This window comes from Lissotriton helveticus, chromosome 3_1, assembly GCF_964261635.1.
Source record: "Lissotriton helveticus chromosome 3_1, aLisHel1.1, whole genome shotgun sequence".
NCBI lineage: Eukaryota > Metazoa > Chordata > Amphibia > Caudata > Salamandridae > Lissotriton > Lissotriton helveticus.
In genome coordinates, this window is record NC_136061.1 from 1723410188 (window position 1) to 1723429100 (window position 18913).

Here is an 18913-nt window from a genome sequence, read left to right on the forward strand (position 1 = left end):
AAACAGCCTGTAGTATATCTCTCTACTTGGGCCTAATTTGAGGAGTGCAGTACTCGTACAATTGACAAGAAGCCTGGAGGAACATTCCAGGCTGCTAACTTCCCCAGCAAACGCTGGCAATGTATCAAATTGAATGCCTAGCATAATTACACAATGCAAAAAAAACATGTCAGTAAAGTTCAGTTACATTTGTGGCCAAAGAGCAAAGCAACGATCCGTGGTTGAATGACCCGCTAAAAATCCACCTTGGTCTTTTGCAATCAAACCATTATCGACTATTCAGTTTTGGAGGCATTGTAGCAATAATATTTGAATTTACCTTAGGTTTAATGTTTACTAGACTGATTAATCTATAGCTTGAATAAAGAGTGGCAGCACCTTTAAAACAAGTATTTGCAATGCAATAGGTCTCGCATTAGGAAAGTTTGAGCTATTGATATTGTAAATGACACATTTTTTATTTATGTTTTGTTTTTGAAAATAGCGAAATTAATAGCTTTGTCATTTACAATGCCAATAGTTATAACTTTCGCAAATGACACCTATAGCATTTGTAATGCAATATGTGTTGTATTTACGTGACTTACATGTATTGATATTACAAATAACAATGGCTTTGAATTTTTTTTTCAATAATTAATACTTAAATAAAAGTTATTGTAATTTATAAGGGCAATAGCTTAAAGTTTTGTAAATAACTTTTGTGAAGATTATGTTCAGAGTATTTTATTGTGACGAAAATCCAATAACAGAAGTGAAATATTAACATCTTTTTGTTACATTTGTAAAAAAGCTTGAAACATTGAGAGAACATATTTGAACCAGGTGTTGTTGAATGGTTGCACAGATTGATGCTGTGGTGGCGCTGATTAGTGATGTGATGGCGAACGAGTGATGCTGTGGCGTTCAGTGATGCTGTGGTAGCACATAGTGATGTTGTGGTGCCCCTGAGTGATGCTGTGGTGGTGGGGAGTGATGCTGTATGCTATGCTATGTTTTGTTTTGCTATCCTATGTTTTGTTTTGTTATGCTATGCTATGTTGTGCTATTCTATGCTTTGATTTGTTATGTTATGCTATGCTATGTTTTGTTATGCTATGCTAGGTTTTGTTATGCTATGCTATGTTTTGCTATGCTATGCTTTGTTATGCTATGATATGTTTTGTTATGCTATGCTATGTTTTGTTGTGTTTTGTTATGCTATGCTTTGTTTTGCAATGCTATGTTTTGTTATGCTATGCTATGCTATGTTTTGTTCTGTTTGGTACGCTATGTTTTGCTATGCTATTATATGTTTTGTTTTGGTATGCTATGTTTTGTTAAGCTATGCTATGTTTTGTTGTGTTTTGCTTTGTTTTGTTGTGTTTTGCTATGTGTTGTTATGCTATGTGTTGTTGTGTTTTGTTATGCTATGTTTTGTTATGTTATGCTATGTTTTGTTATGCTATGCTATGTTTTGTTTTGGTATCCTATGCTGTGTTTTGTTATGCTATGCTATGTTTAGTTTTGCTATCCTATGCTTTGTTTTGTTATGCTATGCTATGTTTTGTTGTGTTTGGTATGCTATGCTATGTTTTGTTGTGTGTTGCTATGCTGTGCTTTGTGTTGCTATGCTATGTTTTGTTATGTTTTATTATGCTATGCTTTGTTTTACTATGCTATGTTTTGTTATGCTATGCTACGCTTTGTTTGCTATGTTTTGTTATGCCATGCTAAACTTTGTTGTTTTATGCTATGCTATGTTGTGTTCTGTTATGCTATGCTATCTTTTGTTGTGTTTTGTTATGCTATGCTATGTTTTGCTGTGCTTTGCAATGCTATATTTTGTTATGTATGCTATGTTTTGTTGTGTTTTGTTATTCTATGCTATGTTTTGTTGTGTTTTGCTATGTTTTGTTATACTATGCTTTGTTTTATGCTATGTTATGCTATGTTTTGTTATGTTATGCTATGTTTTGCTATGTTTTGTTGTGATTTGGTATGCTATGCTATGTTTTGTTCTACTATGCTATGTTTTGTTTTGCTATGCTTTGTTATGTCATGCTTTGTTTTGTTATGCTATGTTTTGTTATGCTATGCTATGTTTTGTTGTGTTTTATAATGCTATGCTATGCTTTGTTGTGTTTTGCTATGCTATGTTTTGTTTTGTTATGCTATGTTTTGTTTTGCTATCCCGTCCTATGCTTTGTTTTGTTATGCTATGCTATGTGTTCTTATGCTATGCTGGTGAGGGTGTGTGAGTGTGTGTGAGGGTGAGTGAGGGTGAGTGAGGGTGAGTGAGGGTGAGGGGGTGTTAGGGTGAGGGGGTGTGAGGGTGAGAGGGTGTGAGGGTGAGGGAGTGTGAGGGTGAGGGGGTGTGAGTGAGGGTGTGTGAGGGTGAGGGGGTGTGAGGGTGAGGGTGTGAGGGGGTTTGAGGGTGAGGGTGTGTGAGGGTGAGGGGGTGTGAGGGTGAGGGGTGTGAGTGAGGGTGTGTGAGGGTGAGGGTGAGGGTGATTGAGGGTGGGTGATGGTGTGTGGGGGTGGGTGAGGGTGAGGGCGTGTGAAGGTGAGGGTGAGGGGGTGTGAGGGTGAGGGGGTGTGAGGGTGAGGGGGTGTAAGGGTGTGTGGGGGTGAGGGGGTGTGAGGGGGTGTGAGGGTGAGGGGGTGTGAGTGAGGGGGTGTGAGGGTGTGTGATGGTGTGTGAGGGTGAGGGGGTGTGAGGGTGAGGGGGTGTGAGGGGGTGTGAGGGTTAGGGGGTGTGAGGGTGAGGGGGTGTGAGGGTGTGTGAGGGTGAAGCAGTGTGAGGGTGAGGGGGTGAGGGTGAGGGATGGTGAGGGTGACGGGGTGAGGGTGATGGGGAGGTTGTGTGAGGGGGTGTGAGGGTGTGAGGGTGAGGGAGGGTGAGAGTGACGGGGGTGAGGGTGATCGGGGTGAGGGGGTGTGAGGGTGAGGGTGAGTGGGTGAGAGGGTGAGAGGGTGTGTGAGGGTGAGGGTGAGTGAGGGTGTGTGAGGGGGTGTGAGGGTGAGGGGGTGTGAGGGTGAGAGGGTGTGTGAGGGTGAGAGGGTGTGTGAGGGTGAGTGAGGGTGTGTGAGGGTGAGGGTGTGGGGGTGTGAGGGTGTGGGTGTGAGGGAGGGTGAGGGGATGTGAGGGTGAGGGGGTGTGAGGGTGAGAGGGTGTGTGAGGGTGAGAGGGTGTGTGAGGGCGAGAGGGTGAGTGAGGGTGAGGGGGTGTGAGGGTCATGGGGTGTGAGAGTGAGGGGGTGTGAGAGTGAGGAGGTGTGTGAGGGTGAGGGGGTGAGGGTGAGAGGGTGTGTGAGGGTGAGAGGGTGTGCTAGGGTGAGAGGGTGAGTGAGGGTGAGGGTGTGTGAGGGTGAGGAGGTGTGGGGGGTGTGAGGTGATGGGGTATGAGGGTAAGGGGGTGTGAGAGTGAGGGGGTGTGAGGGGTGTGTGAAGGTGAGGGGGAGTGGGGGTGTGAGGGTGAGGGTGTGTGAGGGTGAGGGTGTGTGTGAGGGTGAGGGGGTGTGTGAGGGTGAGGGTGAGGGTGAGGGGGGTGTTGGTGAGGGTGGGTGAGAGGGTGTGTGAGGGTGAGAGGGTGTGTGAGGGTGAGAGGGTGGGTGAGGTTGAGAGGGTGGGTGAGGGTGGGTGAGAGGGTGAGTGAGGGTGAGGGGGTGTGAGGGTGAGGGGGTGTGACGGTTAGGGTGTGTGAGGGTGAGGGGGTGTGATCGTCAGGGGGTGTGAGGGTGAGGGTGTGAGGGGATGTGAGGGTGAGGGGGTGTGAGGGTGAGAGGGTGAGGGTGTGTGAGGGTGAGGGTGTGTGAGGTTGAGGATGAAGGGGTGTGAGGGTGAGGAGGTGTGTGAGGGTGAGGGGGTGAGGGTGAGGGGGGGTGAGGGGGTGTGAGGGTGAGGAGGTGTGAGGGTGAGGAGGTGTGAGGGTGAGTGTCCAAAGTAAATGGTGGCAGGGCAGATATCATAAGACAGAGAGAAGAGACTGCGTGGTGACTGCGTTGGTCAGTTTCAGAATCAGGAGGGGCAGAGTCAGCACAGTCTACAAGGGATCAACGTGTCTAGAGGCAAATCATAGCGGATGTTGCATTTCAGCTCGCAAATCGAGTGTTTTCAAGCTGAGTGTCCCTAGAGAGATGGCAACACAGCAACAGCATTTGAGGAGCAAGGTTACTGTAAACAAGCACGGTAGGCTTTCACTTTCGTCCAGAAAATAAAACGAGAAAGGTGCAGAGAATGCCAAACAAAACACGGCTTCCCCGCGAAATGGATGCAAAAAAACCAAGTTCTCTGCATTGCTGTGGCGGGGGTGGGGGGCACAGCGGGAGCTCATTCCTTTGAAGTCTTATGCCGAGGCTCAGACAAATGGTGGTGTGCGATGTGCACGCGGGGGGCGGGGGAGCGGCAGCCTTTGAAGTCGAATGCCGAGGCACAGACAAATGGTGGTGTGCGATGTGGCTGGCTCTGTGCACGCGCATAGCTCACATGAACTGTATGCGTTCCGCAGGCTAGGTAGACTTTTCTTTTCCGCTTACTATAATCTTGCCTATTTATCCCTGCGGGATATATTAGGCGAGACCTAAAAAGATATTTCCATAAATCAGGACCATGACCTGTTTCTCTTATCAACTTGAAGAAAGAATTCATTTTCTCTGCCCTCCAATTTACATTGGATTTTATTACAACAGCTGGGAGATTGACGGAGGGTTGTATGATGTTACAACGCATACTTTTATAATGCATATCTTTACAATGCATTTTTTACAACGCAACATCCATTACAACGCATGCCATTACAACACATTTTTAAAAACTACCTTTACAACACATTCCATTACAACGCATACTACCTTTACAACGCATACCATTACAATGTATAACATTACATTGCATGTATGGTAAGTATTGGATAGTGTAGGGGTCAAAATTACTATTCTAACTCCAGGGAGTGCAACAGTAGGGTAAGTGTTGGATAGTGTAGGGGTAAAAATTACTATTCTACCTCCAGGGGGTGCAACAGTAGGGTAAGTGTTGGATAGTGTAGGGGTAAAAAATATTATTCTAACTCCAGGGGGTGCAACAGTAGGGTAAGTGTTGGATGGTAATGGTATGCGTTGTAATGGTATGCGTTGTAATGACTGCGTTGTAATGACATTGCCTGCAGTGGTATGCGTTGTAGTGTCATGCGTTGTAATGGTTGCGTTGTAATGGCATGCGATGTAATGGATGTTGCGTTGTAAATGTGTCGTTGTAATGGTAGTGCGTTGCAAAAGTTGCGTTGTAAAGGTTGTTTCCCTTGACGCAGCCAGCTGCACACCTTAACGTAGCTTTAATTGTATCTGGTATTTTCTCAACAGTTCACTGATATTAACATGGGTTGTATTAGTTCTTGCTGGTAGTGGATTGGATCTAACCACAGAAACTCAGAAGGAGAGAAATCCAGGCCTCCTCTGGGATTTAGCAGGCTAGCGAGGATGAGTATACTGTGCTACCTCTATTAACTTGGTTCCAAAACCTACTTAAATCTTCAGAACTAATACACTTCAGACATATAGTCTTCGTTTATATAAAATAGTATCTTTTATTCACATAAGGTTGACTTATTATGACTCTTAAACAACTTTAACTTCTGATTTGGTAGTTTCCTAGGGTCGTGGTTAGCTCTGCATATGCAATTTTCGAACTTCTCTGATGGTGCATGACATTCTAATCCAAAACTTGGAGAGTGCCCTTTGTTAAATATTTTGGATCATTTGTCTATAGCTTTACAAAGCTTGAGGGGTACTTGTCATGCTAGTGGCAAAATCTGTTTATTTATACAGGAGGGTTTAATATGAGTATGGAATCTGAAAGTGTTCTCAGTATAACTTCGTGTTTAGCCGATGAGGATATTCCATTGTGACTGATGTAACTTTCATTGATGAGGCAATTGCGTTGTGAGTGACGTAACTTTCAGTGTGCGGGTCATATATTTCTAGGTTCAAAAAGACCCTTATAGCCCCATGATCACTTCCTTCATAATTTAACACGTGAAAACTTAAGCCACACCAATGAAATGGACTGGCCCAAAGATTTAGTTGATTGGGCATGGTTGGTGGCATAGTGGAAGGTTTACCCAGATGGCAAATCAGAATGACAGTGGCAATTTAAGCAGATCAACCCATTATTGACCAACAATTTGCACATGCCAGTAAATAATTTAGTGCTTTTGTATTGCGGTAATATTGCGGGTGGCGCATGGCACAAATTCAGGAAATCACTTATCTGGTAAACCGTTTTTGTCAGAGATAGTTTCAAATTTAAACCTCCTAATATTAGAATAGGCATACTGGGATTGAGACAATATTGATAATATCCTTTTTCATAGCAATCAGATAAGCAGATTCAATAGAGAAATCTGAGATGTGTACATATACATTTATCATAATTATGACGGGATTAAAAATACGGTGAGCTATATATTTTATATATATTTTAGAGTCCACAGGCAGTCTGTGTTTATAAAGTCATCTAATTTCGTAGCTTTAGGTTATACCAGTGTAAAAAGAACTCTAGATAGTTGTCCACAATGTGAAGGTCTTACAGTTTTGATAATAGAAGCCTTAATATTGGATCTCCCTCGTAACCATGTCTTCCGTAACAAAATCATTTGATTTACACTAAAAGATACCATCCAAAATTGGCCTCCTTAACTATGTAAACATTGCTGTGAATATTGCAGTAAAGGTGACAAGGGACACAAGGGTTCCTTTAATATTATGAGACATTGTCGAATAACGAAATGTGGATTATTATTAATGCATCATATCTGTCCCTGTTGTTAAGGAAGGAGTCTGTTGACGGACTACGGCAATGTTGATTTTCCTGGGGTTATTAGGGCTGTGACTTTCCTCCCTCTTCTCAAATCACTTTACCTTCCAATTTGATTGCTGGGTTAGAAAGTTGGTATTCATTTTCCCCGAATTGGTGGTCAAATGTCTCTGGGGAACTTCCCCCAAATTTGGATTTATTTTGTAAGAAGCTTTAGTTTGTGTTGTGGATTCTTTTGCTGGGGCAGCAAGGCTTGGCTCGGACACCTGGGCAGAAGAACCTTTTGATAATGGAGTTGATGTAACTGGTAGAATTTCTTTGTTTAATTTCGCTTTTTTCTTTGGGTGCTACATTTTTGTAGGGCACTAACTATAAATGGCTCCAATGTAGATATTTTGAATTGTACTGTTGACATTTGTTTTTAATTAACATGAGTTGTCTTGAGATGTATAGTGAAGGTGCTGCTTGCTTTGTGACTAGCAATAAAGCAGTGTTATTATATTTTACTGCTCGTAGTTCTACAGTGGGTTCTGCTGACGTCTCTGTGACCAGTCCAACCAAGGACGGGAGGTTAACTTGGCATAATTCTTTCTTGATCATTAACAGAACATCTGCCTTCAATCAGTAGAAGCATGTCAAACATTGAGGACGCTGTGAAAGGACCCATGTTTAGCTGTGATGTCAAATCTGCGGTATCAAGGGAATTGAGAGGAATTTGTGAAATCGAATTGGTTGGTCTTATTACATTGTTTGCGAAATAGGGGAGCTTGATATTGTGTTACTAGGTAAGCCTCAGTAACTCTGGTGTTCACCTTGGAACTTCATTCTTTGCTAAGGTGCGGAGAGAAAGAATAGCAGTGGCGGTCGCCCTTCGTAGGAGAAGAAATGAAAAGCAAAAAGGATCTTCAATGTTGTACTCTCACAGAGAGTTGATTTTTAAGTAGCACAGACCACCTTTTATTCTCACAGTTGCTGGGGAATTCACTGTGAGCTCAGGTACAGGCCATGTTGCAGTCTTTAAGGGCTTACAATGCAGTCACTGAACTGTGTGTTGATTGGACCAGAGGAGAGGATGTTTTTTCACAGAAATCAGTCTTTGAGAAGGGTCTTAAACAGGATGAAGAGGGATGGAATTTAGCATGTGTAGATAACTCTTCTTTTGTCCTGTCCACTGGACAGTGTGCTGGATCTCAGAATGAACCTGATTCCAAAGCTGACAGTGAGGGCAAGTACTTTGACACTGTAACACAAGCGCCTACATGTCCTCTCCTTTTACGTCGGCGCAGTAGACCTAATCCGCAACCTAAGCGAGACAAAGACCCATCTTACCATTTATTCCCACTTTACTGAGTTTTGGAATTACATTCTTTTAAAACTTTTATTTATAGGTCAGCAGTCGTTTAAAATAGACGTAGTCCTGGAAGTTGCATCAACATTCTCAGCATGAAACATGGGGTCTTTTCTTCTGTCTCTCCACAGACCCGTCAGGCCGCCACTGGGTATTGCAGTTGCTCAAGTGCATATCAAACAGGAAATGTATCCAGTGAATCAACACTCTCATTCACCGCTTATCTTTGTGTTTTGCTCAGCAAAGCCCTTAGTTACTAGTGCTCACTGTAGGTTTCCATTCCCTCACTGTTACTGCTACTGAAGGGTTCCCACTTTACTGAGCTTTGGGATTTGAATTTTTTTAATCCTTTATTTATAGGTAAGCACCCCATTAATTCTTACTCGATTTCCCAGAGAGGGGATCAGCGTATTGCTGTTCAGTAGTTGAAACCACACGGTCAAGCAACACAGAGCCCCACCTCACTCTCCCATGAGTGCGGTACCCGATCTTGACCGGTCCTGCCCCTGACCTCATGGCTCACCGTACCATGTGGCTCCAGTGTGGTAACCTTCTGCTTCACCTGGAGATAAAGTCATGAACCAAGAGTTGAGTATGGCCTGTAAAGAGCCAGAGGGAAAATACAGCATCTGGTTAGAACGAGCGCAGGAGGCGAAATTTGGGAGCAGTCAACACAAAGGCATGTGTGTGGTAGGTACGCAGAAGGCATATGTGCACTCACCCACTTATAAGGCTCTTTGGAATGCAGTCTCACACTATGATGGGCAAATACAGTGACACTGCAAACTCTCCCGAAAATGCTCCTCTCCTTTGTCTTTGTGATCAGAGGTGTTGAAGGCTTTCTGTCACATTTCGGGCTGCTGAGTATCCACCACCAGCTCAACAACAGGGTCACGTCCCCTAGTAGAATCCCCCTATTTGTTGTTGTCTGGCACAGAGCCATTGCTTATCAACCGTGATGACCATGTTTATTTATGCCTACAACCCCCACATCTGTTTCACGCTTTCCAAAACCACATCCTACCTTCAACAGCCCACCTTGACCCAGACCATGTGCTACTGGAAACTCAACTGTATTCACAGAGTCCTGCAAAGACAGGCACAAGTGCTGCCACCAAAGGGCTCAAATGAATTGAAGCTTCTAAAAAACTGCAGATTACTATAACCTTGTGAAGCATAACAGACATGCACAACTGTGGTCATAATATAGCTCCGATGCACATGGGTTTCTTTTGCTGGGTCTCAATGCACACAGTACGTATTAGTTTTGCATAACCCCCAGATTGTATAGAATTATTTAACATTTGAAGCTTTTGCACTAATACCAACTATTGAACCTAACTGTAAATAAAGCTCATTTTTATATTAGGTGGCATTAACTGCACAATCTAATGAGTATTTTCTATCTTTACCTTTACACAAGCATCTAAACCTGGATGACCCTTCAAGAGTAAATCTTGCTTTTCGACCTCACTTCCCCCAAAATATCAAACCCTTCCAAGGAGGTACTTAGCTTTAGTGAGCTAACAATAGTCTGGTTGCTGCAATTGCAGGGACCGAAGGCAATACTTGTTAGAAGGAATTACTCAGCTGCAGCTGAACTTTTTCAGTGCCCAGGGACCTGGAGGTATAGTATATCATGGCATTACTCCAATAGATGTATACCTTTGTTGGATTATGCCATGGTTTCAGAAATAGCTGAATGGGATGCTGGGCATCTCCATTTGAGGCTGAAACACCATGTCAACAATAAAGATCACCATGTGGGTAAAGTGTACCACAGTAGAAGTGTTTCTGTAGAACCCCTGATTAATGGTCTTGCCCTCTTTGAACCGGCTGTCTTGAGAATTCTGAGCAGAAAATTAACGTGTGATGAAATGCGTCTTATTTCATTTCTTAATATGAACTATTGTCTCTTTTTCCCTGATACAGTGAGACCAAACGTAGTGAAAATTCCTTCAAATCTAGAAGTGGATGTGCAGGATGTTACCGAAGAGTGTCGTGACGTCAAATTTATCAAATCACAGAGTCTACAGGAGGTTTTGGAATTTGAGCACACATTCCCAGTGGTTGTAGAACTCCTGGAGACCCCAGAACAACTTTCAATATTTAAAAATGACTGGTTCTACTCCCTCAAAAGAGGTCAAAAACTTATATTTCACGAAAAAGCTTCTACCTGCAAAATTCTCGCATCCTCGATTAAGGGGAAGAAGGAATCACGCTATTTTTTGGTTTCAACTAACTATAATGGAAAGTTTAAAAGAAAGCCACAGGAGTTCCCAACTGCCTATGACATGCTTGCCAGCCTGAAGAAGGACACAGTGCTGCAGGTTGTAGTAACAAAGGACTGTGATTGCTATGGAGATGAATTTCCGTCTCTTTGTGCTGGTGACCGACTAAAAGTAAACTGTAAAGCTGGCAACATCACCATTGTGGATGGGGTTCCTCAACAGACAGAGGTTCTTGCTTGCACTAGGGAATGCAGCGATGATGAAGATGAGCCTGAGAAAATCCTGCTACCCCTGAATGTGGAGGGACGCTTTTTAGAAGAAGTCACTGATAATAAGCGCTACACCATCACCAGCTTACTTGAGAATTTTAAATTGCCATGCGAGTTCAAAGTTGCTGTGAAAGATTCTACCATGCCAAACGACAACTTAGGGTCTTTTGTTTCTCTCCGATTCGAAGAAATTATTCAGGAACCATTTGTAGTCGCCAGTTTTCTTAGCAATCCATCCGTTTGCTTTGACTTGCCTCTGAAATGGTTCAATATGTCGCTTTTCTTTACCGAGGATTTGCCACCAGTAACCAGAGAGCTGACATCCGTTTCCAAAGTGGAAGAGGTGACAGATTCCTTTTATTATAACCTCCGGAAGTTGCTTCCTTCAAGTGGACCACCTCCACCGCGACCACCAAAGAGACAAACAACAAACAAACCATTGACTCCAAAGGAGGTTCCTGAACCGATGCAGAGAAAGGTGAAGTGCAATCTGGGGATGATTTAAAGGTTGCTGTTTGGAAGTCCCAGCCACCGGTGAGGTGGAGTAATAGCCCCGTCCCACCAGTGCGCTTGAAATGTAACCTATCACGTACCCACTAAACAAATGTCTGGACTTGCTGAGAGGCTTCTCTGAGCACACCAGTGATATTTGCACACTTTGGCAGGGCTTAAATTGGTGTTGATTCAGAATGCCTAATTTGGATGCCATATGTGGTATCAAAACTACTGCACTATGGTCTTCCTGAAGGAGAGCCGACAGTGGCATCCAGATTGGGAACACCACTTTCTTTCACCCTCACACAATGCATCAGTATGCAGAAGTGATGAAAAGGGTACAAACTAGTGTTTTTTGGGCCGATGTTCTGTCACTGCCCTCCTCTTGTAATCTAACTATTTCCATATTTTTCTTAACCATACACGAAGCATGGCATAAGTGGAAAAGCAATCTGGGTTACAAGATGCCATGTTAAGTAGTAATATGATGTGATGCCTCTTTGTGGTTGCAATGGTGGAGATTCATCTAGCTGGCGGTACACAGGCCCGATTCACAGAACTAACTTAAGGCAAAATCCTAAACTTACTACCATTTTGGTATTCACAGAAGGCACTTACTCATTTCGGTATTCACAGAAGTTAGGAGTCCTAACTTTAAGACTCCTAAATGCCTTCTGTGAATACCGAAAGTCTTAAAGTTAGGATTTTTCTCAGTTTAGGAGTATTAGCTTTAGGACTTTAATGCGAACTATAAGATATAAACGCAGATGTGTTGAAGATTATTGTAAGTTCCACTCTGAACAATACAGAAATATCTCAACATTATATTTAATATTTTGCGGAGTTGAAATCAGACAGTTCTACCTAAGTTGAACTGTCTGCCAATCTGATTGGTGAAAAGCCCCTGGAAAGGAGTGAAGCTTGAACTTCGCATCTGCCCCTTATGTACGGTAGCCATACTGGCCTCAATTCATGTGCATGTACACCGCAAATAATGGCATTAAGTGAAGCATCACATTTTTTTCAGCAATTAAGTGACATTTTTATTTTTATTATAAAATGTGCAAATATTTGAGGAATTTGGAAAACGTTGTACTTAATTTAATCCCGTGAGCTAAAGTGTGGCTGGCTGGAGAAAAAAAAACAGCCTTCCTGCCTGTCCCATGCTAGTACTGCAACATAATGCCACCAGATGTTTCTTGTGAGAGGTACCTACTGTTGTTTACCATGGGTGTCCTAGGGCTTAGGTATCATTTCTTTGCAACTGAATAACTAATGTATTGCCACTGTTTTTTAAATTACATTGTCAAGTTTTATTGTATTTGGCCGCGGAAAACGATGCTATATAAACTGTTAAATAAAATATCCTGTTGATTTTGGTTATACTTTGTCCAGTAAGACCCCATTTATGAATCTGTCAAACCCAGGGTGATATTTAACATGTATTAATTACATAGGTCATGCCTCGTGTAAAAGCTTCTTCTAGACGCTTCTCAAGCCGCACTGGTTTAATCTGCAATGTTTTTGTAAGTACTTCTTTTACGTGCTAGAAAAATAATACATGTAAATGTAATTGAACTGAGAAAGTTCATAATGCATTTGTACCTTGGCTGCATAGGCTCGCCTGAGTAGAAATTAGTGTGCCAACCTAAAACTGCACTAACGTTATTGCCCAAACCTTAAACTGCAGTGTTTACTTCGTGTTTGCCACTAACTTCTTAAGACTGAATAGTTAAAACGAACTCTCTAGAAAACTGAATGAAAAAACAGTCAAAGCAATGACAGTACTATAAAATCCCTTACAAATGCACGATTGAAAATTCTGATTAGTCAATAGCTCTTAGAAGATAAAGCCAATAGTATGATATGATATGAATTCGTACTTGTATAGCGCACTTATACCCTGAGGTGTCTTGGCGCTGTACGCATACCGCTGTGGAACCCTTCCTGGCTTTTCCCTGTGAAATGCCCACTCCTGGGCACCCCCAAGGTGAAGCCAGGTATCCCAGCGCTGTTGGGGCCATTGTGGAGATTAAGCAAGTTATTGCCCAGAGTTGCACCCATGATTAGAATAGGCACAGAGGCGAGAATTATCAGGTCCGAGGTAATTGAGCCCAAGACCCGCCGAGGCGGGAATTGAACCCTGGTCCCGGGCCAGACTTCTGCATCAGGGTCTGCCGCTCTAACCATTGAGCCACACTTCTCCACATGCATGTGACACTTGAATCAATTTCCCTAGAACATACAGATCATGTGGGGTACTTCTACGAATTCCAAACAGGATTACACTTTAATGAATTACACCAAATTCATTTTAAAGCGAAACGTGTCAGGTATTATGTCCTTACCGTTACACCTGTCTCATGTATTTTGAAACAGCAATCACCATAAGGAGAATGAAAGGACGTAGCACAAAAATGATTACACCAGGAACCCTGCGATCTCAACTGCAACACCCCCAATTAAGTTTTCACACAGGCAGGAAGTACTAACTCTACCCACTGGACATTCTTGGTATCACTGGCACATAGTTTTTCTTTTAAGGCAGAGTTACTCGGCAACAGTCCCACAGAGATGATCTTGAGTCAGTCTACTGGAAATCAAATTCAGAGCCACCGACCGTTCTACTCCCCCCCTCATTCAAATCTTGAATGGACCCAGTCTATAGAATGCAGCGGCGTATCGTAATTGCCAGCACCCGGGGCAAAAAAAAAAAGGTATTCCGCCCCCTAACCCGTGGACTGTTAATTTAGGAAGTGTTAACGGTCCACGGGTTTGGGCGCAAAACTTTCTATTAAAAGTTTGTGGTCCTAAGACTTTTGCATCCAGCGCAACTGACCCTGTCGACTCCCCTGCCCCCTCACGCAATGCCACTGATAAAACGCTCATCATGCCTCCCTTTCTGAGGGTATTCATAGATCAGTGGATACTTTAAAACTTGCATCACCTGATTTATCCTAATTTGCTTCTGCAAATCCTAGGCTCAAGACTAATGAGGAGAAATTAAAGAAAGTGATTAACATCAGGCAGAACAGGGGCAGAACAGGTTCAGAACCCTCAGAAGCTCTGAGTAATAAAATCAGCAGGTCTTACAGCCCTAGATAACTCAAGAATCATCAACCTCAACGACTTGACAAGACTCCACTTTCAGTTTGATCAACTTTATTCCAACATTATACAATGATCATAAAAGCATACAATACAATAAACCCATATTAAGACTGTAAGCAGGTTAAAAAGTTGAGATCATATACATCCCCAAATGCATAAAAATAGTGAGTTTATCAATCTAACACAGCTAAAACGACATTTCATTTCTTGCATTAAAAAATAAGAATCATGCAAAACCCCAACTATGTAAAAATAATGAGCTCATGAATCTAGCACGGTTAAAAAGCCAATTAATTTCTTTCACGTAAAGCACTTTTGAGAAACAGACCCACATTAATCCAATTCACGGGGGTGCTTATCTTAAGCAAATATATTAAGGGCAATTTACATTTATCGAAACCTAATAATCTTAAAACAGGAATTGAAAAACGCATGGTAAAACATGAATAAAATCCACACAAAAAAACAAAATGAAGCAGGATTTGGAGGGAGCTTTCATGGCATGGGCAAAAGAGAATAGACCAGGGGCAGCTAGCAACTGTGAAATTCGGTGGGGCGCAGCATGCCGTAAAACGCACATATATGTTGCCTTTCTCGTCTCACCTCTCTCGGCGATGAGCGGGTAGGAACGTGGTTTAATTTCTGCATACGAATCCAACCAATCGGATTGGTTGGAGCAGGATAACCCAGTGCTCATTTTGAGGCTAGGGCCTGTGCCTGCAATCCCTCTCCTGTTTTACAGCCAGCCAATCTGTCATGTGCACTGAGCAGTCATCCTACAATACACAGGAATCTGTCTGCCATGCCCCCACCATCACACTTGCACTAGCACGGCAAGCAGCACACAGAATAATACAATGGTAATGATCATTTTATTATTCTGTGTGTACCTGCTGCGCTCGCAGCAGGGGGAGGCGAAGCTTCCTCACCTTAACGGAGGAGCCGCTGCTGAAACAGACTCATGATTAACCTGCCTAAGGGGGAAACTTAGTTGCTATCTAATAATTCCTGATCGAAATCTAGTAAGAAGGCACCTGTCCTGGGAGTGTGATATGAAATTCAAATATGGCTCTACTCCAGGAGAGGTTTGAATCAGGATATATTACTAATGCTGAGTTTTCACTAACTTCAGCAACTCCCGCTCTCACTGCCTTAAAGCCCAAAAAGATTTTTTTTCACCTACAGTCTTTTGCCTTTGGGTAGGCCTGCCAGTTTGGAGAAAATAGATGGTTTGCCCAACATGATGCATGTGGTGCCGATATACTCAAATCAAGTAATAAGATGTCCCCTGCCACTTTATAAGCTATTGTCTCTGATTTCTATATGAAGCACTACCAGAGCACTGCTCCAGACAGAGTACCACAGCATCACTGTGCAATATTTATAAGATCCTCAACATATTCAAGCCCCAGTTCCTCATGCAAAAGTAATCTTCTGCAGACTCTATTTTCTTCAGCCTGAAGCCTTGGGACCCTTTTAAATCACCATAAGCCGGACCCATATTTTAAGACCGGGATACACTTCCTCTGATACACCTCTAAGAAAGGGGCAATCGGCTTCTTACCAATACTAGAGGCTAGATTGTCCAAAAATCCAACACTGCGTGCAAAAAGTTTTTTAGCCATAGTAATGCATTGTGCCCAAGATCCCAATGAGTCAAAAGTAACCCCTAGATAGTTGAACTCAGGGACTCTTAAGATGGGGTCCTAACCTATAGATAGTTGCCTCATTTTAGCACACCCTGTCCACACCACATTAAAAACGTTTTATTAGCATTAACCTCCATCTTTAAATTAGACATAAATTCTATGTAGATCTCTTTTAGGATTTTGAGTCTCCGTGGCATCCTTGAGCGCATCTGCGTATGTTATCGTTGAGATTGTAGTCTTATTCTGTGGCTGGAGGATCCACATCATTAGCCATCAAAGCCTCCTCCAACCATGTAACATATAACAAAAAGAGAACTGGGGCAAGCACACATCCTTGTCATACCCTTCCCCCCACCCTGTCCTAAACTGTGCACTCTCCTTTTTCCCGATATCTAACATCAGCGGAAAGATCTTAATGAAGAGCCAGCAGAAATCCCAGGAGTCCCTTTTCGACCACCATGGCCTCTAGTTTGGCCCACAAAAGGGACCTCACTACACATTCAAGTGAGTTCCATAAAGGCTAAGAAAATAGATACCTGCTTGGCAATAGTGTATTTACTGATCACAAGCTAGAGATGGAGACATTGTTCCAAGGTTCCCAAACTGCATATTGCAGTTTGGAAAGAACTCCCTTGTCCTCAACCCAGGTGATCATGTCCTCCCTATGATTTTGACCAAAGAATCTAGGCGGGAAATTGGCCGATAAAACTTTGGATTGTCCCTCTTTAAAAATTGCCACTATGACAGCTGTTTTCCAAGACTGTGGCAAACCAGTTTTAAAAGCCTGCTTAATTCTATTTGTAATAAGAGGGCCCCAAACATATAGATCAGATTTATATAGGTCCATTGGGACCCCGTCAGGCCCAGGCGCCTTATTAGCGGGGCTTACAGTGATAATCTCAATCACTTCTGCCAGGGAACATTAAAAATTCATTGAATAAAATGGGGGGAGGGATGCACAGGTAACATTATTAGACACACCAGAAATATAAATCTTGCTAAAGTGACTAACCCACTGATCTGTGCTGATATTTACATGTAGTGAACTTTGACCATCTTTCTTCCAACATCCAGGAAAGGTCGACATGGATTGATTGTTGGAAACCAACATCATAATCCAGACTGCGGAAACGCCGTTCTTAAGGAATTATGAGGCCTTTCCCGTCGAACCTCTTTGGATTCCCCGGCCGGTTTAAACTCCGACCACCGTCATCATAATGCAGAAGTTGAACTTTAAACCTACAATGTCGGGCCGGTCGAAGACTTTCCGACCAACATTGTAATTAGGCCCTGAATGTTTTTATCATATTTGTATATGTTTTTGATGCACCAAAGCCCAGTAGGTGTTCTCTGTAAAATAAAAATCCAGACGATTTCTCCTTGTACCATACAGGAGCTTTTTAGATTGGGCAGAACTAAACAAAACTGAATTCATACTCATCACTCCAGTTTCAGTTAGAACCTCAGCCTCACGCTGGGCAAATGCTCTCTCAGCCTAAATGTAACTCTATCCATTGTTGAATAAGTCAAATCTTCAGTTACGTCTATTCAAGAGCATCAACCCTGCATCTCAAATCTGCTGTGCAGTCATTGGTGTTGACTAGACTAGTTTGTGGAGATGCGTTCCTTGTCATTGTACCAAAGATTAGATTATTCCAAAGGGGTTTTCCACACATCAGTCAGAGTGTCCTCTAGCACTGAAAATTCAAGCAAATCACATCTATCATGGTCTCTTTCAAATGGCGTCCCACTGAAGCCATATTCTTTAATAAATTGGCCTCTAAGATCTACATGTGTTGCAGATGGACACCCCCTCGTTACTTGGTAAGTATTCTCACAATATCAGGAGTCTCTCAATCACTCTGCAGACCTGCAAAAAAGCAGGTAGTAATTAAAAAAAATATTGTCTGCATATTCCTGCGTGTTTCATTAAGAAGTCTTCTGTTGGACGAGGGGGTACCTGTGGAATCCCTCTGACACCCATGCCACCCTCCCGAGGGGTGCTGTCAGACTGTGCGCCACCTCAATGTGGCACACAGTTGCACACCTCCTGATAGCTTTTTTGCCTCTGAACCCATTTGTGTAAAAAAAAACGTAAGTTCAAAGGCTAAGGTTTCCCTAACTTGTATGGTGGCAGTCCCTGATGTAAATGAGGGATTGTCTAATTGTGGTTGTGCCCCGCAAAGTGTGTGCCAGTATGATTCATATATTGTAGCATGTAATAGCATAAGAATCTGCGGCCCTCTGTATAATGCTAAAATTCCCCATAAGTGTAAGTAGCGGGCTGTTGTATCCCTGGGGCGCATTCAGTAATATGGCTCAAAGTTGGGATTTGTTAATTGACCTCTCACAAGTTCACCAGGATCTCAAAAGGTCAGATTTCTATTCATAAAATGAACTTCCTCAGGTGCAGCAGGATCCTCTCCAAGAGGACAAACTCTGAGAAGTACAACATGTTGGCATTTGTGAATTGATCTCACATCTAAAGCAGGGTCCTCTCTACAAAAGGACTGATTTGTATCCATGAATTGACCTCCTGCAAGTGCAGGATCCTCTTTCTAAGAGAACATGGATGATGTTATAGAAAGTGATCGGGGTTGCAACACAGACCGGACCAGTCAAGGTCCTGCCCAGCAGTCTTGCTAAGCCTTCCAGCTCTAATGATGACTCACCGCTCATACATTGTTTCCTAGCTCTCCCTGCCGGCGCCTTTGGATAGAACTTCTCCAACCGTGGAAGCCGTTCCACCTGTTTTGTACCCAAGAAAACCGAAGGAAAGGCTCCGCTCAGCCAGTCACTGTAACAACTACGCCCCCAATCCGTTCAAGAAGCAGATAGCAGCTGTCAAACCAGTTGAAAGTAATGGTAAGTGCATAAGTGTTTTATTACAGCGAGGCTATACATTAAAGATGAGGGCAGGTGTGCATGCGATGATTTTAGATAGCCCGTGCATTGCTGAAAGAAGAAAAATCGTCATAAAACAGATATTATTATATGGTGCATGTTTGAAAGCAAAGG

At 42.9% G+C, this 18913-nt stretch overlaps 1 protein-coding gene across 1 annotated transcript in view; it reads left to right on the forward strand.

Moving 5' to 3' along the window:
* Positions 1-18913, forward strand: part of THEMIS2 (thymocyte selection associated family member 2) — a 209282-nt gene that overhangs the window by 174642 nt on the left and 15727 nt on the right. Inside the window, exons 4-5 of the mRNA XM_078682504.1 lie at positions 10073-11118; positions 18589-18760. Of these exons, the coding sequence (XP_078538630.1) occupies positions 10073-11118; positions 18589-18760 (1218 nt within the window). The remainder of the gene's footprint in view (positions 1-10072; positions 11119-18588; positions 18761-18913) is intronic.